This window comes from Schistocerca serialis, chromosome 5 (genome assembly GCF_023864345.2).
Source record: "Schistocerca serialis cubense isolate TAMUIC-IGC-003099 chromosome 5, iqSchSeri2.2, whole genome shotgun sequence".
Classification (NCBI taxonomy): Eukaryota; Metazoa; Arthropoda; class Insecta; order Orthoptera; family Acrididae; genus Schistocerca; species Schistocerca serialis.
In genome coordinates, this window is record NC_064642.1 from 237284175 (window position 1) to 237310528 (window position 26354).

The 26354-nt window shown below is 44.6% G+C and overlaps 1 protein-coding gene across 1 annotated transcript in view; it reads right to left on the reverse strand.

Annotated features, from left to right (window-relative positions):
• Positions 1-24930, reverse strand: part of LOC126481667 (uncharacterized) — a 120480-nt gene extending 95550 nt beyond the window's left edge. Inside the window, exon 1 of the mRNA XM_050105596.1 lies at positions 24636-24930. Coding sequence (XP_049961553.1) covers positions 24636-24698 — 63 coding nt within the window. The 5' untranslated portion in view covers positions 24699-24930. The remainder of the gene's footprint in view (positions 1-24635) is intronic.
• Between the last annotated feature and the right edge of the window lie 1424 nt (positions 24931-26354).

The window sequence follows — 26354 nt, forward strand, 5'->3', positions numbered from 1 at the left end:
TTACTGTATTTCACACATATTTGTAGACAAATTTCACCAGTATGTCTACCGAATTTCTGTATCTACATCTACATCATATTCCGCAAGCCACCTAACGGTGTGTGGCGGAGGGTACTTTTTCTATCATTAACTGAGCCCTCAGACCCTGTTCCACTCGCGAATAGCGCGTGGGAAGAATGATTGTCGGTAAGCCTCTGAATTGGGTCTAATTTCTCAAATTTTCTCCTCGAGGTCATTACGCGAGACGTTTGTGATGGGAAGTAATATATTGTCCAGCTTCTCCCGGAAAGTGCTTTCTCGAAACTTTAATAGTAAATCTCTCCGTGATGAACAACGCCTCTCTTGTAACGTCTGCCAATGAAATTTGTTGAGCATCTCCGTAATGCTCTTGTGCCGACTAAATGATCCTGTGACGAAACGTGCCGCTCTTCGTTGGATCTTCCCTATCTCTTCTATCACTCCTATCTGCTAGGGATCATAGGTAGATGAACAATACTCAAGAATCGGTCGAACCAGCGCCTTATAAGCCACTTCCTTCGTGGATGAGTTACATTTCCTTAAAATTCTTCCTGTGAATCTGAGTCGGGCATCTGATTTTTCCACTATTTGTTTTATGTGGTCATTCCACTTAAGGTCGCTCTGGATAGTTATTCGTAGATATTTTACGGCAGATACTGTTTCCAGCGGTTTGTCATCAACAGAGTAGCTGTACAGCAGTGGAATTCTTTTCCTATATGTGCGCAACATATTATATGTGGTTCTGGGTCAACTGGAAGATTCTGCGCCATTCATCAGTTCTCTGGAGGTCATCCTTCAAATCTTTACTACACTACTGGCCATTAAAATTTCTACACCACGAAGATGACGTGCTACATACGCGAAATTTAACCGACAGGAAGAAGATGCTGTGATATGCAAATGATTAGCTTTTCAGAGCATTCACACACAGTTGACCCGCGTTGCCAGGTGAAACGTTGTTGTGATGCCTCGTGTAAGGAGGAAAAATGCGTACCATCACGTTTCCGACTTTGATAAAGGTCGAATTGTAGCCTGTCGCGATTGCGGTTTATCGTATCGCGACATTGCTGTTCGCGTTGGTCGAGATCCAATGACTGTTAGTAGGATATGGAATCGGTGGGTTTAGGAGGGTAATACGGAAGGCCGTGCTGGATCCCAGCGGCCTCGTATCACTAGCAGTCGAGATGACAGGCATCTTATCCGCATGGCTGTAACGGATCGTGCAGCCACGTCTCGATCCCTGAGTCAACAGGTGGGGACATTTGCAAGACAACAACCATCTGCACGAACAGTTCGACGACGTTTGCAGCAGCATGAACTATCAGCTCGGAGATCTTTGGCTGCGGTTACCCTTGACGCTGCATCACAGACAGGAGCGCCTGCGATGGTGCACTCAACGACGAACCTGGGTGCACGAATGGCAAAACGTCACTTTTTCGGATGAATCCAGGTTCTGTTTACAGCATCATGATGGTCGCATCCGTGTTTTGCGACATCGCGGTGAACGCACGTTGGAAGCGTGTATTCGTCATGGTCATACTGGCATATCACCTGGTGTGATGGTATGGGTTGCCATTGGTTACACGTCTCGGTCACCTCTTGTTCGCATTGACGGCACTTTGAACAGTGGACGTTACATTTCAGAGCTGTTACGACCCGTGGCTCTACCCTTCATTCGATCCCTACGAAACCCTACATTTCAGCAGGATAATGCACGACCGCATGTCGCAGGTCCTGTACGTACCTTTCTGGATACAGAAAATGTTCGACTGCTACCCTGGCCAGCACATTCTCCAGATCTCTCACCAACTGAAAACGTCTGGTCAATGGTGGCCGAGTAGCTGGCTCGTCACAATACGCCAGTCACTACTCTTGATGAACTGTGGTACTGTGTTGAAGCTGCATGGGCAGCTGTACCTGTACACGCCATCCAAGCTCTGTTTGACTCAATGCCCAGGCGTATCAAGGCCGTTATTACGGCCAGAGTTGGTTGTTCTGGGTACTGATTTCTCAGGATCTATGCACCCAAATGGCGTGAAAACGTATATTTGTCCAACGAATACCCGTTTATCATCTGCATTTCTTCTTGGTGTAGCAATTTTAATGGCCAGTAGTGTATCTTCTGGCCTTGCTACTTTGTTATAGACAACCGCACCATATGAGACCAGCCATAGAGAGCATCCGACGCTTTCTACTAGATCATTTATGTGTATTGTAAACAGTAACGGTCCTATCACACTTCCTTGAGTCACTCCGGAAATTACCTTTACATCTGTCAATTTTGTTTCGTTAGGAGCGACATGTTTAGTTCTGTGTGCAAAGAGGTCTCGAATCCAGTCGCAAACTGCTCGGATATTCGATAAGCTCTTATTTTTTTTTACACTAAACGGCGGTATGGGCCGGTGTCGAATGCCTTCTTGAAGCCAAGGAACATGGAATCAACCTGAGCACTGTTGTCTACGACCCTTTGGATCTCATGGAGGAATAAAGCGAGCTGAGTTTCGCGGGCTCTCTGGTTTGCGGAATCCATATTGATTTTTATAGAGGAGATTTTCCTTCTCCAATAACGTTGTAATTCTTAAGTATAAAACATGTACCGTAATTCTACAACAGGTTGACGTCAACAATACAGCTCTGTAATTGTGCGCATCTGTCCTACGGCCCTTCTTAAAAACGGGAATAGCCAGCGCCCTCTTCCATTCGCTAGGTACCTTTCGTTGCTCAGGCGATCTACGATAAATTAATGTTTGTAGATTTTTGTAGGTATGTCATATGGGTCTGACATCTTTCTGCTACAAAGCGATTGTAGTCATTTTTCTGTTCCGCGATTGGTTATCTCAACATGTGCCACTTCGACGGTCGTAAGACGATGGAAAGGAAGGACCGTGTTACAATCTTCCGCTGTGTAACAATTTCGGAAGGCCGAATTCAGATTTCTGCCTTCTTTCTCTTATCTTCCGTATCAGTGCCAGTATGGTCACTGAGCGAATGTATAGATGATTTTGACCCACATAGTGCTTCTACATAATAGGAAAACATCTTAGGGTTTTTGCTCAGATCGGTTGACAAAATTTTACTTTCAAAGTCACTGAACGCTTCTCTCATTGCTCTCATTACGCTCATTTTCGCCTCGTTCAGCTTTTGTTTGTCAGCTAGGTTTTTATTTCCCTTGAATTTGAGATAAAGATCTCTTTGTTTACGTACTGATTTTCTAACACTGCTATTAAACCATGATGGGCCATTCCCATCCCTTAAGACCTCACTTCGAACATACTTGTCTAGGGCATATTGCACGATTCCTTTGACTTCTTTCCATTCGTTTTCCACATCTTCGTCCTCATCACTGAATGTTTGATGCTGACAGCTCATATACTCTGAAATTTGTATCTTGTCACTCTTGCTAAGCAAAAATATCTCCCTACCTTTCTTAACATTCTTTGCCAGAACCGTTGCCATAGAAGCTATCACAGCCTTATGATCACTGATACCTTCCCCTGCTTTAACCGATTCGATAAATTCACGTGTGTTTGTTGCCAGGAGGTCTAAGACGTTACCCTCACGAGTTGGTTCTCTACCTACCTGCTCAAAGTAATTTTCGGACAAGACATCCAGACCAATGTCACGCGAATCCTTGTCTCTGGCACCAGTTTTGATAGCGTGACACTCTCAATTTATTCATGGCAAGTTGAAGTCATCCCTTATTGCAACAGAAGATTACTAACGATATACAGCAAGTTCCATCTGAAGCATTCTCTCAAAAGGGTTCCTGACACATGCGGTCTATAAAAGCATCTTCTTACCATTTTTGACCGATCTTTGATACCAGATTAATTCAAAATCGGAATCCATGTTAATCTCGCTAAAGTTTATCGAATGCTTTGCTGCAATAAACGCAGCGCCACCATGGACGACTAACCTATCCTCACGATAAATATTCCAATATGAACTTAGGATCTCGATGTTATTAATGTCTGGTTTCAACCAACTTTCTGTACCTAATACTATCTGTGCACTACAACCTACAGTAAGCGATACTAACTCTGGGACCTTTACTTGGATGCTCCTGCTGTTTACTAAACTCATATTAACCACTCTATTGGTTATGAACTGTAGATTAAAACTGAAGAGCCTGCAAGAATGTGGGAATTTAAGGAGATGGGACCTGGAGAAACTGACTAAACCAGAGGTTGTACAGAGTTTCAGGGTGAGCATAAGGGAACAATTAACAGGAATGGGGGAAAGAAATACAGTAGAAGAAGAATGGGTAGCTTTGAGGGATGAAGTAGTGAAGGCAGCAGAGGATCAAGTAGGTAAAAGGACGAGGGCTAGTAGAAATCCTTGGGTAACAGAAGAAATATTGAATTTAATTGATTAAAGGAGAAAATATAAAAATGCAGTAAATGAAGCAGGCAAAAAGGAATACAAACGCCTCAAAAATGAGATAGACAGAAAGTTCAAAATGGCTAAGCAGGGATGGATAGAGGACAAATGTAAGGATGTAGAGGCTTATTTCACTGCTTACGGGAAAATTAAAGAGATCTTTGGAAAAAAGAGAACCACTTGTATGAAGATCAAGAGCTCAGATGGAAATCCGGTTCTAAGCAAAGAAGGGAAAGCAGAAAGGTGGAAGGAATATATAGAGGATCTATACAAGGGTGATGTACTTAAGGACAATATTATGGAAATGGAAGAGGATGTAGGTGAAGATGAAATGGGAGATATGGTACTGCGTGAAGAGTTTGACAGAGCACTGAAAGACCTAAGTCGAAACAAAGCCCCGGGAGTAGACAACATTCCATCAGAACTACTGACAGCCTTGGGAGAGCAAGTCCTGACAAAACTCTACCATCTGTATGAGACAGGCGAAATACTCTCAGGCTTCAAGAAGAATATAATAATTTCAATCCCAAGGAAATCAGGTGTTTACAGATGTGAAAATTACCGAACTATCAGTTTAGTAAGTCACGGCTGCAAAATATTAACGCGAATTCTTTACAGACGAATGGAAAATTGGTAGAGGCCGATCTCGTCGAAGATCAGTTTGGATTCCGTAGAAATTTTGGAACACGTGAGGCATTACTGACCCTAAGACTTATCTTAGAAGATAGATTCAGGAAAGGCAAACCTACGTTTCTAGCATTTGTAGACTTAGAGAAATTTGACAATGTTGACTGGAATACTCTCTTTCAAATTCTGAAGGTGGCAGGGGTAAAATACAGGGAGCGAAAGGCTATTTACAATTTATACAGAAACCAGATGGCAGTTATAAGAGTCGAGGTACATGAAAGGGAAGCAGTGGTTTGGAAGCGAGTGAGACAGGGTTGTAGCCTCTCCCCGATGTTATTCAATCTGAAATAAATAAAAACTTTGAGGTTCGCCGATGACATTGTAATTCTGTCAGAGACAGCAAAGCCCTTGGGAGAGCAGTTGAACGGAATGGACAGTGTCTTGAAAGGAGGATATAAGATGAACATCAAGAAAAGCAAAACGAGGATAATGGAATGTAGTCGAATTAAGTCGGGTGATGCTGAGGGAATTAGATTAGGAAATGAAACACTTAAAATAGTAAAGGAGTTTTGCTATTTGGGGATCAAAATAACTGATGATGTTCGAAGTAGAGAGGATATAAAATGTAGACTGGCAATGGCAAGGAAAGCGTTTCTGAAGAAGAGAAATTCGTTAACATCGAGTATAGATTTAAGTGTCAGGAAGTCGTTTCTGAAAGTATTTGTTTGGAGTGTAGCCATGTATGGAAGTGAAAGATGGACGATAAATAGTTTGGACAAGGAGAGAATAGAAGCTTTCGAAATGTAGTGCTGCAGAAGAATGCTGAAGATTAGATGGGTAGCTCACATAACTAATGAGGAGGTATTGAGTAGAATTGGGGAGAAGAGAAATTTGTGGCACAACTTGACTAGAAGAAGGCATCGGTTGGTAGGACATGTTCTGAGGCATCAAGGGATCACCAATTTGGTACTTGAGGGCTGTGTGGAGGGTAAAAATCGTAGAGGGAGACCAAGAGTTGAATACACTAAGCAGATTCAGAAGGATGTAGGTTGCAGTAGGTACTGGAAGATGAAGAAGCTTGCACAGGATAGAGTAGCATGGAGAGCTGCATCAAACCAGTCTCAGGACTGAAGACCACAACAACATCCACCTTTTCTGTCTCTGATCTGCGACGACGAACGTTCTTTGATGACATTGTGGCTAATTTATCAGGCAAATCGTCTTTAATGCCAAGGGAGGTTTTCTCTAACCTAAAAAAGCCCCATGTGCACACCACACGTACTCCGCTACCGTAGTAGCTGAACCCTGCGTGCAGTGCACACCTGACCTATTAAGGGGAACCCTACAATTCTGTAACCGATAGCAGAGGTCGAGAAATTCGCATCCGATACCGTCGCAGAGATGTATGAGTCTCTGGTTTAGACCTTCCACTCTGCTCCAAACCAGAGCATCGCGATCAACCCTGGGAACGATGCTAGAAATAAGCAGCTTAGCCTGGACAGCGCGTGCGATGCCATTTTCCTTCACCATATCAGCCATCCGCCGAAAGCGCTGAGGATGCCCTCAGAACCCAAGCGGCAGGCGTCATTCGTGCCGACATGTGGCACTATATCCAGCCGGTTGCACCCAGGTCGCCCGATAGTAGCCGGTAGGGCCTCCTCGACATGACGGAATAGAGCCCCACCCCCCGGGCAAACATACCGAGTGTACACTGACAATCTGGCATTCTTTCCCGTCTTGCCTACTATTTCCCTGAGGGGCTCCATCACCCGCCTAACATTGGAGCTCCCAACGACAAGCATACCCACCCTCTGTACTTGTCCGGACTGGGCAGGAAATTTGGCCGCTGGCCTAACAGGAGAGGCAGAGTTATCAACACTGGGTAGCACCTCGTACCTGTTGCTAAGGTGTAGGGAGCCAGCCGCGCGACCTGCTCCCTCTTTCGCCTTCCGCCTTGCGACACGTGAACCCACCGCCGTCTACCACCCACTCTCGAGTGAGGACGGATCGATCAGACGTTGCGAAACAGAAGATGCAGCGACATATGGTTCACCAGGGGGATTCCAAAGGCACCAAAGATGTCGCAGATCTCGTTCACAGCGCCCCGATGTCGCCGCAACTTCGACGGTAGCCAACGCAGCTTCCAGCTGTTTACGGACAGCAGCCAGTTCTCCTTGTGTCCTCTCACAACAAGCACAGCCCCTAGCCATATCGTAGTGTGAAAAAAATAGATATAAGATCTCAAATGGCTCTACTGAGTTTCGAATGTACGCTAAACGTAACTAGGAGAATAAAGAAACACTAAAAACTGCTCTGCAGATTTCTCACAAGGCCCTGAGACGGCAGCACATACCCGGATTAATCAAAAATAAATTTCTCTAGTAAAGCGGCTGTAGCTACTGTTACTTGTTACTAGAAACTCTGCTTACCCGACAGATACTGCACAAGATCAATGTGCTAAATAGAATGCACTGGGCTAAACTATATGCTCTGTACCAGCACGAGGTTTAAAATTAAGTGGCGTGACGTGGCGATCTGACGGCGGGAATATTACACTACGAAGCCTCGTGAACAAGGATATGCACCCAGATTTACGCGAAAATAAAAACTAACAGAAACTGGATAACCGCTAGTCTACAGAGTAAAATACAGGTGCGTTGCTACCTCTGCTGGTGCGTCTCCACGGGCTCATGTCAGCCTCTCCCGGTAAACTGACTATGGGAGACCTGTAGTCATCGGTCATCTGATTTCGTCCTGCAGTTCCATTTTCACGCACCTCAATGTACGTCGTAAACTTTGTGCTATACATTGATGCAAGGTTGCACGTACATCCAGTGATATACACTACTGGCCATTAAAATTGCTACACCAAGAAGAAATGCAGATGTTAAACGGGTATTCATTGGACAAATATATTATACTAGAACTGACATGTGATTACATTTTCACGCCATTTGGGTGCATAGATCCTGAGAAATCAGTACCAAGAACAACCACCTCTGGCCTTAATAACGGCCTTGATACGCCTGGGCATTGAGTCAAACAGAGCTTGGATGGCGTGTACAGGTACAGCTGCCCATGCAGCTTCAACACGATACCACAGTTCATCAAGAGTAGTGACTGGCGTATTGTGACGAGCCAGTTACTCGGCCACCATTGACCAAACGTTTTCAGTTGGTGAGAGATCTGGAGAACGTGATGGCTAGGGCGGCGGTCGAACATTTTCTGTATCCAGAAAGGCACGTACAGGACCTGCAACATGTGGTCGTGCATTATTCTGCTGAAATGTAGGGTTTCGGAGGGATCGAATGAAGGGTAGAGCCACGGGTCGTAACGCATCTGAAATGTAACGTCCACTGTTCAAAGTGCCGTCAATGCGAACAAGAGGTGAACGAGACGTGTAACCAATGGCAACCCATACCATCACGCCAGGTGATACGCCAGTATGGCGATGACGAATACACGTTTCCAATGTGCGTTCACCGCGATGTCGCCAAACACGGATGCGACCATTATGATGCTGTAAACAGAACCTGGATTCATCCGAAAAAGTGACGTTTTGCCATTCGTGCATCCAGGTTCGTCGTTGAGTACACCATCGCAGACGCTCCTGTCTGTGATGTAGCGTCAAGGGTAACCGCAGCCATGGTCTCCGAGCTGATAGTCCATGCCGCTGCAAACGTCGTTGAACTGTTCGTGCAGGTGGTTGTCTTGCAAACGTCCCCATCCGTTGACTCAGGGATCGAGACGTGGATGCACGATCCATTACAGCCATGGGGATAAGATGCCTGTCATCTCGACTGCTAGTGATACGAGGCCGTTGGGATCCAGCACGGCGTTCCGTATCACCCACCTGAACCCACCGATTCCATATCCTGCTAACAGTCATCGGATCTCGACCAACGCCAGCAGCAATGTCGCGATAAAATAAACCGCAATCGCGATAGGCTATAACCGACCTTTATCAAAGTCGGAAACGTGATGATACGCATTTCTCCTCCTTATTCGAGGCATCACAAGAACGTTTCACCAGGCAACGCTGGTCAATCGCTGTTTGTGTATGAGAAATCGGTTGGAAACTTTCCTCATGTCAGCACGTTGTAGGTGTAGCCACCGGCGCCAACCTTGTGTGAATGCTCTGAAAAGCTAATAATTTGCCTATCACAGCATCTTCTTCCTGTTGGTTAAATGTCGCGTCTGTAGCACGTCATCTTCGTGGTGTAGCAATTTTAATGGCCAATAGTGTATTTGCCTACCGTCTGCGAAATGTGTTGTGAAAAGAGTTAGTAGTAAAGAAGTAATAATTTGAAACGGCAGTTTCTGACGCATTTCAGTGTTTATGACGTCATATCTTCTGAACCGCGTCGTATAGTGATATATTTTTGTAGGTACATTCAGCGGCAAATATGGATACTGTCTGTGAAAAGTGTAGCAATTAGAGTTAGTAGCAACGAAGTAATGAATTTCGACGTCTTGCATGATGCGGTGGTTTTTCACGCATTCAGTGTTTATAATGTCGTATCTCCTGAACTAAATGCTGTTCAATGATGCAATTTTTCTCGGACATTCAGTGGTAGATGTGAATACTGCTTACAAATTGTGTCAGTGTCACGAACACAGTTAGTAGTAAAGAAGTAATAAATTAAAGTGTAGCGCTTCATGAGGCAATTTTCCTGCACGAACGGCGAAAATGTAGTAAGCGAGAAACTTTTTTCCTTTCATCAATTTGAGGGGTCGTCAGCGAGAAAAAAATTTCACAAAGGTTGAAAATTATGATTACAGTTGTTGCAAGTCTGTAAGTGCTCTCACTCTCAAATACTGGATAATTGAAGTATGGGTATTCGTGCATCGTGGGCAACATTGCTTTTTCACCCTCAGCCCCACACACTTTGTAGATGGATGGTTAGTACCGCCACAGTGATTCTTTGCAGTCGGTAAATGATATGTGTAAGAAAGTGTGTTGACATCGGGCCACTGGTTTAGGAGGAGATGTGAAACATACGTACGTCCGTTTTTGTTATTTAAATGCATTTGTCTTTTTATTTTTGCGGCGATCAGCATAGTTCTATGGAATCAGAATATCTTCTCAATGATTTGGATACGAATCAGTTACGTGCAAGCAAAGTTTCGTTGTTCTCTCATTCTCCTGACAAATGTTAGATTTAGTACTTGGAACATTTTCCATTTCCATTTTTGGTTGTCCCGACAATGCCCAACATTCCGCGCTGCTATTCGAAAGAGTTTTTAACAAAACCCCAGAGTAAATTCTACGCAACCTACACATCTGTAGGCGGGCCACTTACAAGCGCTGGCTGCGTTGGGTTTAAAAACTCCTCTGGGAAGCCGGAAACATTTCTAGTTTACCGTGCACTCTGGCATTTTGTGCTACTGCCGGAAAGGGTAGAGAGAGGGCAGCCGCGCGTACTGCGGGTCACACAGGTTACCGTAACTTCATACACTTCGATTCCGAGCTGGGCTAAGCATACACTCAACGAAGATGCCGTGGGGGATAAAAAAAAAAACCTACCGGTTAAAACCGATGCCGCTATTTTAGTTCTAAATGACCGGTGTTTTTGGTATTTGGTCTTGGTTCTAACGGGCATTTCTATTTTTTGCTGATAGATATATATCGGTACATCAATTTGCCATATGGCACTAGAATTTTTTGTTCTTAAATGAATTTCTTTTTAAAAAGCGACTTTGTTGCGAAGTTCTGTGACTTTTGAAAGACTGTTATCAACTCTGAATGATATGGTTGTTTCTGATGATATGAGCCAACTTACAGATTACCTCGTTATAGAACGTGTATTTACAACAGAGTGGACAATAAATAATGGCCAGTAGATTAATTCATTACTGAAATTTTACTATTGTCACGTAATTATTCATGGTAAATGTCGTATTTTGCTTACTATCTAAATTGTACATTTGAACTTTTTTGAAAGACCATTTTCGGATTTGTCAGTAACAAATCTTTTGCATTTAAATTCTTGTGTATAAAACAAGAATTTAAATGAAAATGCTTCAGCTGGACGGAATTTGCCACGATATCCCCCAAGAGGACATTTCAACAACTGCATCAATCAATGCCAAGGCGAATAATTGCTTGCATAAGGGCCAGAGGTGTAGCAACACGTTACAGACTTGAGCAATTTATGAAGGTCTTTCTCTTGAATAAGTTATCCAATTTTTCCGAAAATGTGATCATTACTTTTTCTGTATATGTACACCACATCTTCCAGTTTTCGTCCCCTCCTGGTGCGTTTTTTTAATCTTAGAGTATATCTTGCACACGAGGTGGTGGAATAGCTTCGCCACGGGTGTCTCTCCCAAGAATATGAATAATTGTGAGGAAATGTCGTCTACTGCAGAGGTCTTGTTTCGATTTAGGTCATTCAATGCTCCATCAATTTCTTCTCGCAACATCACTTGTCCAATTGCATCTTCATTTACTTTCTCTTCCCTTTCTTAATGTTGTTTTCAAGCTCATATTCCTTTATATAGTTTTTTTTACATATTCATTTGAGCTCCCAGTTTTCCCTTCTTTGCTGAGGGAGCAAAGCTGAACTGTTTATATTCATGAAGATGCTCCTGTTTTCTCCAAATGTCTCTCCAAGTTTTCTACGCATGGCATCTATCTTTCTCCTAATAATGCTTGATTCTACAGCCTCGCATTTGTTTTCCAACCGTACTTGCTTAGTCATTTTTTACTTTCTGTTAACATAATTTTTAGATATATGTATCCTCGTTCTCCTGCTCTGTGTGTGTACTTTTACATTTTCTCATTTCGTCAATTAAATTAAATATCTCACGTGTTATCCATGAATTTTTACAGATCCTTTTCGCCTCTTCGGTCCTCTGCTCCCTACACTATTTCATCTCTTAGAGGAGCCTATTTGTCTCCTGTTGTAATCCTATCCCCTGTTTCAGTCAACCGTTGCTTAATACTTCCCCTGAAGACCTTAACATTCGATGGTTCTTTCAATTTATTCATGTTTCATCTCCTTAATTTTTTAATTTCCTGAAATTTCTTCAGTTTTAATTTGCACTTCATAATCAATAAATTACACTCGGAGTCCACCTGTGCTCTTGAAAAAGGTTTTGCATTTTAAAATCTGGATTCGAAATTTCTGTCTTACCATTAAATGGCTACACATGATAATTGAAATGGCCTGGGAGTCTGGACAGGTTCCATCAGACTGGACAAAAGCAGTAATCACACCAATCTTTAAACATGGAAACAGAAAAGATTGCAACAACTACAGAGGTATCTCTTTAATCAGCGTTGTGGGTAAAATCTTCTCAGGTATTGTTGAAAGGAAAGTGCGAGTATTAGTTGAGAAGCAATTGGATGAAAATCAGTGTGTGTTTAAGCCTCTTAGAGGTTGTCAGGACCAGATCTTTAGCTTACGACAAATAATGGAGAAGTGTTATGAGTGGAACAGGGAATTGTATCTATGCTTTATAGATCTAGAAAAGGCATATGGCCGGGTTCCTAGGAGGAAGTTATTGTCTGTTCTACGAGATTATGGAATAGGAGGCAAATTTTTGCAAGCAATTAAAGGTCTTTACATGGATAGTCAGGCAGCAGTTAGAGTTGACGGTAAACTGAGTTCATGGTTCAGAGTAGTTTCAGGGGTAAGGCAAGGCTGCAACCTGTCTCCACTGTTGTTCATATTATTTATGGATCATATGTTGAAAACAATAGACTGGCTGGGTGAGATTAAGATATGTGAACACAAAATAAGCAGTCTTGCATATGCGGATGACTTAGTTGTGATGGCAGATTCGATTGAAAGTTTGCAGAGTAATATTTCAGAGCTAGATCAGAAATGTAAGGACTATGGTATGAAGATTAGCATCTCCAAAACGAAAGTAATGTCAGTGGGAAAGAAATATAAACGGATTGAGTGCCAAATAGGAGGAACAAAGTTAGAACAGGTGGACGGTTTCAAGTACTTAGGATGCATATTCTCACAGGATGGCAACATAGTGAAAGAACTGGAAGCGAGGTGTAGCAAGGCTAATGCAGTGAGCGCTCAGCTACGATCTACTCTCTTCTGCAAGAAGGAAGTCAGTACCAAGACTAAGTTATCTGTGCACCGTTCAATCTTTCGACCAACTTTGTTGTATGGGAGCGAAAGCTGGGTGGATTCAGGTTACCTTATCAATAAGGTTGAGGTTACGGATATGAAAGTAGCTAGGATGATTGCAGGTACTAGTAGATGGGAACAATGGCAGGAGGGTGTCCACAATGAGGAAATCAAAGAAAAACTGGGAATGAACTCTACAGATGTAGCAGTCAGGGCGAACAGGCTTAGATGGTGGGGTCATGTTACACGCATGGGAGAAGCAAGGTTACCCAAGAGACTCATGGGTTCAGCAGTAGAGGGTAGGAGGAGTCGGGGCAGACCAAGGAGAAAGTACCTGGATTCGGTTAAGAATGATTTTGAAGTAATAGGTTTAACATCAGAAGAGGCACCAATGTTATGGAGGAATTTTATAAGGGGAGCTATGCTCCAGACTAAACGCTGAAAGGCATAATCAGTCTTAAATGATGATGATGATGATGATGGTCATTATATTATTATTTCGAACCTCTGTATGTAATTAAAATAATGCAGACTGTCACATTAGGAATGTACTCTTCGCTTTGTGAAATACTTCGCACTAGTTTTCAGAATACTGATGTAGGTGTGCAGAAACAATGAAATATCAATATTCTGGAAATAACTAGACGTATTACTAAAATTTAAGTGATGAGCTAAAGTAAACATTATAGGGAGCACTAGTAAATCTAATAATTTATTTTGCATCATAGTAGGACTGTCTTTATTCTTGCCAGTGTTTTATGCTACTATTCAGTATCAGCCACGGATAGTGGCAGGAAACAAAACACTCTCAGAGAAATTCAGATATTTGGGAAAACGTTTCTCATGTTTTACTCAAAAATTATATTTAGAAAAAAAAAATAGGGCCAGAGTTCCACCGAAGTTGGCAACTTGCAATGCTTTCAGATGACTCATTTCTTCCACTGTCTCAGCGAATATGCCACTGCCGCAAGTTTGAAACCATCTTTCCAAGTCCTACTCTAAACTAGGAAACTAGGTGAGAACCATAACAAATTCAACTTGTTCATTCCGTGCATAGCACCTTGCAGACGACACTGCGCGTATGCTTTGTGAAGCCAAACAATGCTCTAGACAGCGCTGAGTTTAGCCATTGCGATTATTTAAGAAGACTTTGGTGTAGTCTTCAGTCTGAAGACTGCTTTCACGCAGCTCTTCTCTCTAGTCCGTTTTGTACAAGACTCCTCATCTGCAGTAGCCGCTGCAACCAATATCCATTTGAACCATCTTACTGTTTTGACCTGTTGGTCTACCTGTATAGTTTTTTTCCGATTTATTTTATATACAGAAAAGATGCATATTGTATTTGCTGAAAAATGCTGTCTTCTTCTAACAGGTCCATAACAATTCTAGCATAGTCTGCGTAAAATATGAGTGATAGTCCCCCTGTTCTGAGTTCTTACCAAAAACTGAAAAAGTGGCTCTTTGCATTTTGTGCCATGACTTCAGCCTTGGTTTGATTTCCGTCGGCCAATTATTTCGGCGTTTTGTGTGTGTGTGTGTGTGTGTGTGTGTGTGTGTGTGAAAAATTTAAAGAAGAGGCTTCCTATTCGAGGGCTTAAGAAAATTAGTTCAAGTTTAAATTAATATACCTTGCGCATAGAATTAGCCCCGTGGCGCGTAGCACCCACTACAGCGGACAGCTGTTAATGGTCGCTTCTCTGAGGTTTTCAATCAGTCATGAGGTTGTAAATGCACGCAGTCCACTGCAGTGGGCAGTCTCTACTGGTGTTGTGCTCTGCTCGCATTTGCTGCATCGTGACTGATTGAAAACGTCAGAGAAGTGACCATTAATATGGTGCATCACAGAGTTAACTTAAGTGATTAAAAGTGCATAGAATGTGAATGTAAACCATCCATAAAATAACGGAGCGAGTGACAAAAGTTACATATTAGCAAATTTTGCAATTTAGAAATTACTTGCTGATTGGGAACATGCATTTTAATGGAAGCTGCCTTGTGTACACATCAAAGGGTTTACTGAACGGGTTATTTGTTTACTATGTCCACATTACGTTTAATGAGAATCCCGCACCAAATATAAGAGCAGAAACAGTGTAGCACATAAAAATTTCAGATCAAAGCTAATACAGGTGTCACTGAACGTTTGCCATCAGGTACGCTTCTATAAACGGCCTTCACTTACATGAATACTCAGTTTGTTTCATTAGCCTCCTCCTGTAACAATATCGTGTTTATAGACGAAAGCCGAGATGCTGAAAGAAAAATTCGTTGCCTACCTTTGTAGCCTCACGTGATTCGAAGCTGTCGCTGCGTGAGCGGTTCTCCAGAAAGGTTATAAAAAGCTATTTAAAGGACAGTATAATTACACTCCTGGAAATTGAAATAAGAACACCTTGAATTCATTGTCCCAGGAAGGGGAAACTTTATTGACACATTCCTGGGGTCAGATACATCACATGATCACACTGACAGAACCACAGGCACATAGACACAGGCAACAGAGCATGCACAATGTCGGCACTAGTACAGTGTATATCCACCTTTCGCAGCAATGCAGGCTGCTATTCTCCCATGGAGACGATCGTAGAGATGCTGGATGTAGTCCTGTGGAACGGCTTGCCATGCCATTTCCACCTGGCGCCTCAGTTGGACCTGCGTTCGTGCTGGACGTGCAGACCGCGTGAGACGACGCTTCATCCAGTCCCAAACATGCTCAATGGGGGACAGATCCGGAGATCTTGCTGGCCAGGGTAGTTGACTTACACCTTCTAGAGCACGTTGGGTGGCACGGGATACATGCGGACGTGCATTGTCCTGTTGGAACAGCAAGTTCCCTTGCCGGTCTAGGAATGGTAGAACGATGGGTTCGATGACGGTTTGGATGTACCGTGCACTATTCAGTGTCCCCTCGACGATCACCAGTGGTGTACGGCCAGTGTAGGAGATCGCTCCCCACACCATGATGCCGGGTGTTGGCCCTGTGTGCCTCGGTCGTATGCAGTCCTGATTGTGGCGCTCACCTGCACGGCGCCAAACACGCATACGACCATCATTGGCACCAAGGCAGAAGCGACTCTCATCGCTGAAGACGACACGTCTCCATTCGTCCCTCCATTCACGCCTGTCGCGACACCACTGGAGGCGGGCTGCACGATGTTGGGGCGTGAGCGGAAGACGGCCTAACGGTGTGCGGGACCGTAGCCCAGCTTCATGGAGACGGTTGCGAATGGTCCTCGCCGATACCCCAGGAGCAACAGTGTCCCTAATTTGCTGGGAAGTGGCGGTGCGGTCCCCTACGGCACTGCGTAGGATCCTACGGTCTTGGCGTGCATCCGTGCGTCGCTGCGGTCCGGTCCCAGGTCGACGGGCACGTGCACCTTCCGCCGACCACTGGCGACAACATCGATGTACTGTGGAGACCTCACGCCCCACGTGTTGAGCAATTCGGCGGTACGTCCACCCGGCCTCCCGCATGCCCACTATACACCCTCGCTCAAAGTCCGTCAACTGCACATACGGTTCACGTCCACGCTGTCGCGGCATGCTACCAGTGTTAAAGACTGCGATGGAGCTCCGTATGCCACGGCAAACTGGCTGACACTGACGGCGGCGGTGCACAAATGCTGCGCAGCTAGCGCCATTCGACGGCCAACACCGCGGTTCCTGGTGTGTCCGCTGTGCCGTGCGTGTGATCATTGCTTGTACAGCCCTCTCGCAGTGTCCGGAGCAAGTATGGTGGGTCTGACACACCGGTGTCAATGTGTTCTTTTTTCCATTTCCAGGAGTGTATTTATTTACATGTCTGGGTGAACAGACATGAATGATGATAGACAGCCGTCCGTCCTGAATGTAGGGGACTATGATATAGGGATGTACATAGTGTGATATAAGGAAGTTTGAATCGGACCAGAAGGCGAGTACATAAAGTCGAAGTGTTTTTTTTTCTTTCGTTTTTCTTTGTTGCAGATCGTTGTGTTTGGTCGTTGCGGGGACGTCACATGACATCCGTTAAAGTTCGTTTGTTGATCCTTCCACTCAGTTTTTTAATTACAGATGACAGCTCGCGATAAGCAGGAAATCGGGGTTCGAGTTCTGGCACGGCACAAATTTTCATGTGTCACTAACAGATACTACATCTTTACCTAACACAGCTGATGCCAAGATAGTAGCAGATTTATTGCAAAACGATTTAGTTAGTTTCAGAACAGAGAACAGCTTAATATATCTAATGTGACACACCACTAATAAATTGGAACTGTGTGCTAAATTAGCTAAAATCGATTGCAAGACATGCGTAAGAGATATATGAATATCAAAAAACGGCTCTAAGCACTATGGGACTTAACATCTGAGGTCATCAGTCGCCTAGACTTAGAACTACTTCAACCTAACTAACCTAAGGACATCACACACATCCATGCCCGAGGCAGGATTCGAACCTGCGACCGTAGCAGCAGCGCAGTTCCGGACTGAGGCGCCTAGAACCGCTCGGCCACAGCGGCCGGCTATGAATATCAGACTGGGAGATTCAACATCAGATGTTTCAAGCCACGAGTGGTAATGACCCAATGGTACGTGCATGATACCGCGAATCAGGACATAATGTTCGAAACAGAGCTCATAGTTTATAAATTCTACGTATCGCGAGGTTAAATGCCGCCTGGTATTGTTTCGGACACATGACGCACTAAGGAACAGAAGCAGAAGCGAATGGTGTATCATTCTAGCAACGATAAGCGCCGTGGATTTGGAAATCCACTGGTATAAGCGACGTTGACGAATAGCAGAATTGTGTCCTCAGATTTTTAGCGGTAATTTGTCCGAACAGAATCTCCTCGGTTTTCAATCTTCGTCAATTCGAATAAATTAAATACACGAAATATTTTCAGGCAGTGCTCAGCTATCGGCGATTTGTCAGGTTCTGCTTGTCTACAATGTCACTTGTGCTAGATAAAATGTTCTGCAACTGTGCGAATAGTATGATCTATACAGACGCTGCAGTATTCGCAATGGACACCATAGACACCGGACACACGGAAAGCAAATCTCGTATCTTGGGGGCGGTCGAAACAGTCCTCTCAGTCCATGTATATGCAGCACACGCCCTAACCTACTGCTTATCGCCCCACAGCCCCACAGTATGCCGATTCACAAGGCGTCTGTGGCACCTGAAAGCGTTTTTAATGTCTCCTTTGCTACAACCATTCTCTCTGAACACGTGTCTCAAACTCTACAATTCAAATTGTAGATGGTAGTCGTAAAAAATAATCTTTACTCTTCGTACTTGCGCGTTCAGGACCGCTTTCTTGTGTAACAGAGGGTGAAAACTATCGGCGCTGGAGTATCGATCAGTGTGCGTTGGCATCTACAGATTTCACTCACACGACAGACTGATATGGCCGGGACACTGGGAACGAACCTTTCGAAAATGCCGTAACTGGGCGGCTTTTAGCGTGCTTGTGTCGCGAGCTCATAAGAAAAGTGATTGAAGAACGGGGAAACTGCGAATAGGCGACAAGGTGTTTGACGTTCACGTGTCATCACAGACCGTGGTGGTTGGAGGCTTCCCCGCTCTGCGAAGCAGCAGAGGAGGTGATCTGTGGCAGATGTGACGACATAGAACGCTAGTGCAGGCCCAAGTGCTTCGGAGCACGCCGTTTTGCGCACATTGTTGAACATGGGGCTCGGCTGTAGATGACCTACATCTACATCTACATCTACATTTATACTCCGCAAGCCACCCAATGGTGTGGCGGAGGGCACTTTACGTGCCAATGTCATTACCTCCCTTTCCTGTTCCAGTCGCGTATGATTCGCGGGAAGAACGACTGCCGGAAAGCCTCCGTGCGCGCTCGAATCCCTCTAATTTTACATTCGTGATCTTCTCGGAAGATATAAGTAGGGGGAAGCAATATATTCGATACCTCATCCAGAAACGCACCCTCTCGAAATCTGGACAGCAAGCTACACCGCGATGCAGAGCGCCTCTCTCGCAGAGTCTGCCACTTGAGTTTGCTAAACATCTCCGTAACGCTATCACGCTTACCTAATAATCCTGTGACGAAATGCGCCGCTCTTCTTTGGATCTTCTCTATCTCTTCTGTCAACCCGACCTGGTACAGATCCCATACTAATGAGCAATACTCAAGTGTAGGTCGAACGAGTGTTTTGTAAGCCACCTCCTTTGTTGATGGACTACATTTTCTAAGGACTCTCCCAATTACTCTCGCCCTACCAACAATTAATTTTATATGATTATTCCACTTCAAATCGTTCCGCACGGATACTCCCAGATATTTTACAGAAGTAACTGCTACCAGTGTTTGTTCCGATATCATATAATCATCCAATAAACGATCCTTCTTTCTATGTATTCGCAATACATTACATTTGTCTATGTTAAGGGTAAGTTGCCACTCCCTGCACCAAGTGCCTATCCGCTGCAGATCTTCCTGCATTTCGCTGCAATTTTCTAATGCTGCAACTTCTCTGTATACTACAGCATCATCCGCGAAAAGCCGCATGGAACTTCCGACACTATCTACTAGGTCATTTATATATATTGTGAAAAGCAATGGTCCCATAACACTCCCCTGTGGCACGCCAGAGGTTACTTTAACGTCTGTAGACGTCTCTCCATTGAGAACAACATGCTGTGTTCTGTTTGCTAAAAACTCTTCAATCCGGCCACACAGCTGGTCTGATATTCCGTAGGCTCTTACTTTGTTTATCAGGCGACAGTGCGGAACTATATCGAACGCCTTCCGGAAGTCAAGGAAAATAGCATCTACCTAGGAGCCTGTGTCTAATATTTTCTGGGTCTCATGAACAAATAAAGCGAGTTGGGTCTCACACGATCGCTGTTTCCGGAATCCATGTTGATTCCTACAGAGTAGATTCTGGGTTTCCAGAAACGACATGATACGCGAGCAAAAAACATGTTCTAAAATCCTACAACAGATCGATGTCAGAGATATAGGCCTATAGTTTTGCGCATCTGCTCGACGGCCCTTCTTGAAGACTGAGACTTCCTGTGCTCTTTTCCAATCATTTGAAACCTTCCGTTACTCTGCGTATTCCCATGCTGTCTCAACGATATCATCACTTACGATAGCAGTGGACACGGGACATCGAGATTGGACAGCGGTTCGATGGAAACATGTCGCCTGGTCGGGTGATACGTTTTTTGTTGGACCAGGTCGATGGTCGTGTCTAGATAACCCGTCATCCACGCAAACGGTTGCTCGATACATTCACCGCTCTACGAACGCAGGCAAGAGCCGGCTGAATGGGGGCATGTACCTGGGTTTCCACGAGACCTGTGGCAATAATGGAAGGTACGATGATGGCCGTGGACTAGGTAGGACTACCTGCATCCTTCATGCTTGATTTCTTCCCCGACGGTGATGGCGTCTTCCAGCAGGATAACTTTCGCAATTTACAGGAAATGCGTAAACAGTGCATAGAAGTCAGGTGCCACATACATATGGAACCCTATCACTGACTTGTCAAAAGAATTCATCTCTGTATTGAGTTTCAAAGGCGAACCAACGCGCTGTTAGCCAGCTGGTCACAATGTTCTGGCTCATCAGGGTATCTCGCTGACGTTATTTTGTTGTACAGTTACGGAACATATATTTTGCTTCTGGGAGAGCGAATAACTCTTTTGTACAAGGGGCGTTCAATAAGCAATACGACACCTTTTTTTCTCGGCCAGTTTCGGTTGAAAAAACGTAGAATCTGTTGTGAGACGTCGAGATATATTCCCGCTTAGCCTCTATAGTTTCCTAATGTTTCGATAGTTGGTGGCACTAAACCTGCTGCGTTCTAAGCAGAGAGCTGTCATGGAGTTTCCTTTGGCAGAAAACTGGGGCATTACAGATATTCATAGGCACTTGCAGTATGTCTACGGGGACCTGACAGTGAACAAAACCACGGTGAGTCGTTGGGCGAGGCGTCTGTCATCATCGCAACAAGATCGCGCAAACCTGTCCGATCTCCCGTGTGTTGGCCAGCTGCACACAGTGGTGATCCTGCAATGTTGAAACGTGCGGACACTCTCATTCGAGATGATCGACGGATCACAATCAAACTCCTTTCTGCTTAACTGGACCCCTGGGTTGATGGTGCTGGCATACTTTTCCACCAGTTGGGGTACTCGAACGTGTGTGCATGCTGGGTCCCTTGCCTCCTGCTTATCAGTAGACCATAAAGAACAACTAAGGACCAACTATGCGAAACTGCTTGCGCGTTACGAGGCTGAGCGTGACAGTTTGTTGTCGAACATCATCACAGGCGATGAAACGTGGGTTCATCATTTAATTATCATATTATGACACGATTACAGAACAATCACTGGAAACAGCGACAACCCCGGAGTATGGATACCGAGTCATTTACAGTCGAATGGTGTCTTCTAACTCATTTTAGCAATACGTTATATTGTTTATGTTGAGGGTCAACTGCCAATTCCTGAATCAAGCTTCAATCCTCTTCGGATGTTCTTGCATTTTGCTACAGTTTTCTGGCTTTGCGACTTCTCTGCATATAACAGCCCGCGAAGAGTTCCGTGTAAAGTAACTGCTGGTAAGGCAGATGATAGACTGAGACTCATTGTTCTAATTCATCTACATCTACATTTATACTCCGCAAGCCACTCAACGGTGTGTGGCGGAGGGCACTTTACGTGCCACTGTCATTATCTACCTTTCCTGTTCCAGTCGCGTATGGTTTGCGGGAAGAACGACTGCCGGAAAGCCTCCGTGCGCGCTCGAGTCCCTCTAATTTTACACTCATGATCTCCTCGGGAGGTATAAGTAGGGGGAAGCAATATATTCGATACCTCATCCAGAAACGCACCCTCTCGAAATCTGGACAGCAAGCTACACCGCGATGTTGAGCGCCTCTCTTGCAGAGTCTTCCACTTGAGTTTGCTAAACATCTCCGTAACGCTGTCACGCTTATCAAATAACCATGTGACGAAACGCGCCGCTCTTCTTTGGATCTTCTTTATCTCTTCTGTCAACCCGACCTGGTACGGATCCCACACTGATGAGCAATACTCAAGTATAGGTCGAACGAGTGTTTTGTAAGCCACCTCCTTTGTTGATGCACTACATTTTCTAAGGACTCTCCCAATGAATCTCAACCTGGCACCCGCCTTACCCACAATTCATTTTATATGATCATTCCACTTCAAATCGTTCCGTACGCATGCTCCCAGATATTTTACAGAAGTAACTACTACCAGTGTTTGTTCTGCTATCATATAATCATCCAATAAAGGATCCTTCTCAGTCCACTGACAAAGGAGGTAGCTTACAACACACTTGTTCGACCAATACTTGAATATTGCTCGTCAGTATGGGATCCCTACCTGATAAGATTGGTAAAAGAAAAGTGAAGATACAAAGAAGAGCAGCACGTTTAATTGGGACAAAAGGGTAACGAAGATTCTCATCCAACTCCAGTGGTATGCGCTAAAAGAGAGACGTTGTGAATAGCAGTGTCGTTTACCGTTAAAATTCCGAATGCGTACTTTCCCAGGAGACTCAACCGGTATATTGCTTCCTCCTACGTATATCTCGTGAAAAAATCATGAAGATAAAATCAGAGAGGCTTAATCGTTCTTCCCACAGACCATTCGCGGTTGGAAACGGAAATGGGGGATATGACAACGGTGAACAAAGTATCCTACACCACACACCTTAAGGTGCCTATCTGATTATACACTACCGGAAAAATGGAACATTATCAAGGTAGATAATGTGTTCCTGCTGACGGGTTGGATTTGTCACACTCATGGGCGTTCTGATGGCTCCCAGAAGGCCTGTCTGTGCACCCTCTGTTTTGACTCTGGAGACAGTATTTTGCTAAATTAAGAGGTGAAAAATGTTTACAGTATTCCTTCTTGGGTAAAATCATGCCCCACCGAGGACTACATATTCCTGTTGAACGGCTTCAGCCATTTGAACGGGGTCGCATTGTGAACACTCGAAAAGCTGGATGGATGTATCGATGGACTCCTGTACATGTTGGGCACAATGTATAGGTGTTAATGTCGCTGCTTTCAACAGTGGTATGTGTGGCACATTCCCACATAGTCTAGCTTCTGAATGTCTGCGTAGTACAGCAGACGCACGATGAGACCGATACATTGTGCGAGCAGCGGCGGCTGATCGAACATCATCCAGAGATGAAATCCGTATACATGTTGCACCTGCTGTGTCATCAGGGACCAATGGCAGCCGTCTCCTTGCACCAGGAATAAGATCACGCGTACATTCTGGCCAGGCTACCACTGGCACCACGACACTACCAAGTATAGCTGCTCTGGTGTCGTGAAAGAACTGACTGGAGAGTCGAAAGGCGCTGTGTTGTCTTCAACGATGAGAATGGGTTCTGTGTGTAAGCGAGTGATAGATGTACACGTGGATGGTGCAGACTGGTGAGCTGCCTTTTCCACACTGCTTTCGCCCACGACACACATGCGAAATTCTGGCTTTATAGTGAGGAGACCCATCGGTTACAACTCGGGTCACATTTGATGTTTCTACAGGGTAAAGCAACCAGTGCCCAGTACATTGTGCATCCTGTTATCCCAGCGCTAATGCCGTTTCTGGAAGATGATGTGCTTTTTCAGCAGGACAATGCACGTCCACATACGGCTGCTGCATAGAAGTGTGTTCTTCGTGGTGCAGAACATGTGCCCTGGCCAGGGCGATCACTGGATCTCTCCAAATTAAACAAACATGCGACATGATAATGTGGGAGCTTACTTGTTCTTCGAGGCCTTCAGGAACCATTACCGAATTGGAACAAAAGGTGGAAGATGCTTGGGACATTCTATTGCAGGATGCAATCCGGCAGCTTTATGATTATTTGCATGCTAGAGCAGACCCCTGCATTGCCACCAGAGGGGGGGCGGGGGGGGGGGGGGAGGGGCTGTGTATTGATGCGACTATTTTGGCACCCTTTACTGTGACAGGTGTGTTTCATTTGGTCTCAATTTATTATCGTGTACACCTACAAGGAGAATTACCTGTGACCTAACTTGTCAATAAAATGACCTTATCGTTGAGGATGTTACGTTTTTTCCGACTGTGTAGAATTAGTTATAGGTATTGGACGTTTGCCAGAGTGAATTAACGGAAGAGATAGAGAAGATTCAAAGAAGAGCTGCACGATTCGTCACTTCTTTGTTTATTCAGCATGAGAGCGTCATTGTGTTTCCCAAAGCGAGTTAAGAAGCATGCTATTTCCTTCAGCGTACATATCGCTTAATGATCAGGACGCTACAATCATAGTGATTGGGGCACATTCTTCCCGCGTACCATCAGTGAAAAGAACAGCTAGGGAGGGGGGCATATAATAAAGCCTTCACCACACAGCGGTGGTTTGCGGAGAACATAATGCCTAAATAGTCACTTATTACTCAGTCGTCTTCAAGTTGTCTCACTTGATGGACACACATGCACACACATATTCAGGGGTTTAAAAGAAGAAAAGAAAACTCACGTCTTCATACTGGAGGTCGACCAGTTCCTGGCCGAAGCCGGGCAGATGCTTAGCGGCGGCCATCTTGCAGCAGTAGCGCTGTCGCGGCGACCTTGCCAGCAGCGAATGTGCCGCAACTCTGCGGCTGTCTCGCGCGCCCAGATAGTACAGACGATTACTTTTCTCCTTTCCTTGCGCTCATTCAGCGCAAAGCTTATCGCGGGGCCAGCTGGTGTCGCGCGCCAGATAAGTTAGCACACGTGGCCGGACGGGCGCGTATGCTGGCCTCTGCCTACGTGTGGCGGCGTGGCCTCAGCTGTGCAATACCAGGCAGCTAGCTTCCTGTGCGCTCCCAGATAAACAACCCGCTAATAACTCAGTCTCGCCGTATCTGGTGTACACCTGGGCACACACGAAACAAGAGGACACTCCTCGGTTGCTTGCGGGCTGTTTCCGGACTCATTCTGTCAACTTCGTATAGCACGATGCTATGAAAAATGTATAATTCAGCGTTCATTACAAGGAATTTACGTCGTTCACAAAGCGTTTCGAAGGTCAGACCGTCATCACCAGTCACTATCAATGGCAAAGATCGGTGATTTCTTGCTATAGCATGTGGTGTTGCCGAGAGGCTAGGTTGCAGTTTGTGCTGTTAATAATTAACTGAATTAGCCACAGCGTCTACATATTAACGTACCTGATACTTTAAAAAAGAATAAAGGGTACTTGGAGTGCAAGAAGAACAGTACGTGTGCTGCCTTCTGACACGAGAAACCGCGTATTTGTCTCACTGTACATCAGTCGTACAATTTTGTGGTTGTGTAGCAAAGAAGTTACATTTTTGACCAAAGATTTTAAGATTAAAGAATTTACATAACGGAGTCATAGTAAGCAGAAGAAGGTTTAGGGCATACATGTGCATTTCCCGTGAAGTTGCCACTCAGAGTCAGTGATGATTGTTAATTATACATTTGACATAATTAGGATGTGATTAAGCTTCATATGAATACCGCAGCACCCTGTTACGATTATTTTGTGGTTTAAGATGATACTAACTGTTTCTGCTGGTTTTAATTTAGCACAACCGACCGTGGCCACGAAACACCTTTTGAGAATTCCCTGCAATGGAGCCTCTAGACCAGGGCCGCACAAGGTGCATGCACCGGTGCATCGCACAGTGCAGAGTGCAGAAGACGGCTGCGCTATGTTGTCGACGGTGCAGACGCCCCACTCCTCGGCTTTGCGCAACAGCGCTGCCTCTCACTTCCTTAGCTTGTGTCGCTCGCGCCGCCTGTCTCGACCTGTTTCAAAGCTTTTACCCTGTTGTCTTCGTCATTGCCAAATACTAATGTACACTAGGTGGAGAGCTTAGTTTGGTATACCGGTACAAAAGAGATTTATATAATAACTGTAATGGTAACAATTTTAAATTTGGTTTCAACACAAATGTATCTTCCTATGTGCTCTTTATTTTATTTGCCATTATGCTACTAAGATCTGGAACAAGAGATTGGCCTGACAGCAATTCTGAGAGAATTTTTTAAATTACAATTAGAAATACTCTCACGCAATCTAGTTTTTGTACAAAACAAAACAGAGAGAAACCTTTCGCATACACAAGTGGAACCAAACATATAAATAATCTTCGCTGCTTCTCTGTATAACTTGGGAAATTATTCCTTCGGAAAATTCTGGTAGATTTGGAGCAAACCTTTTGTATTGTAAAACAAAAAATGGTTC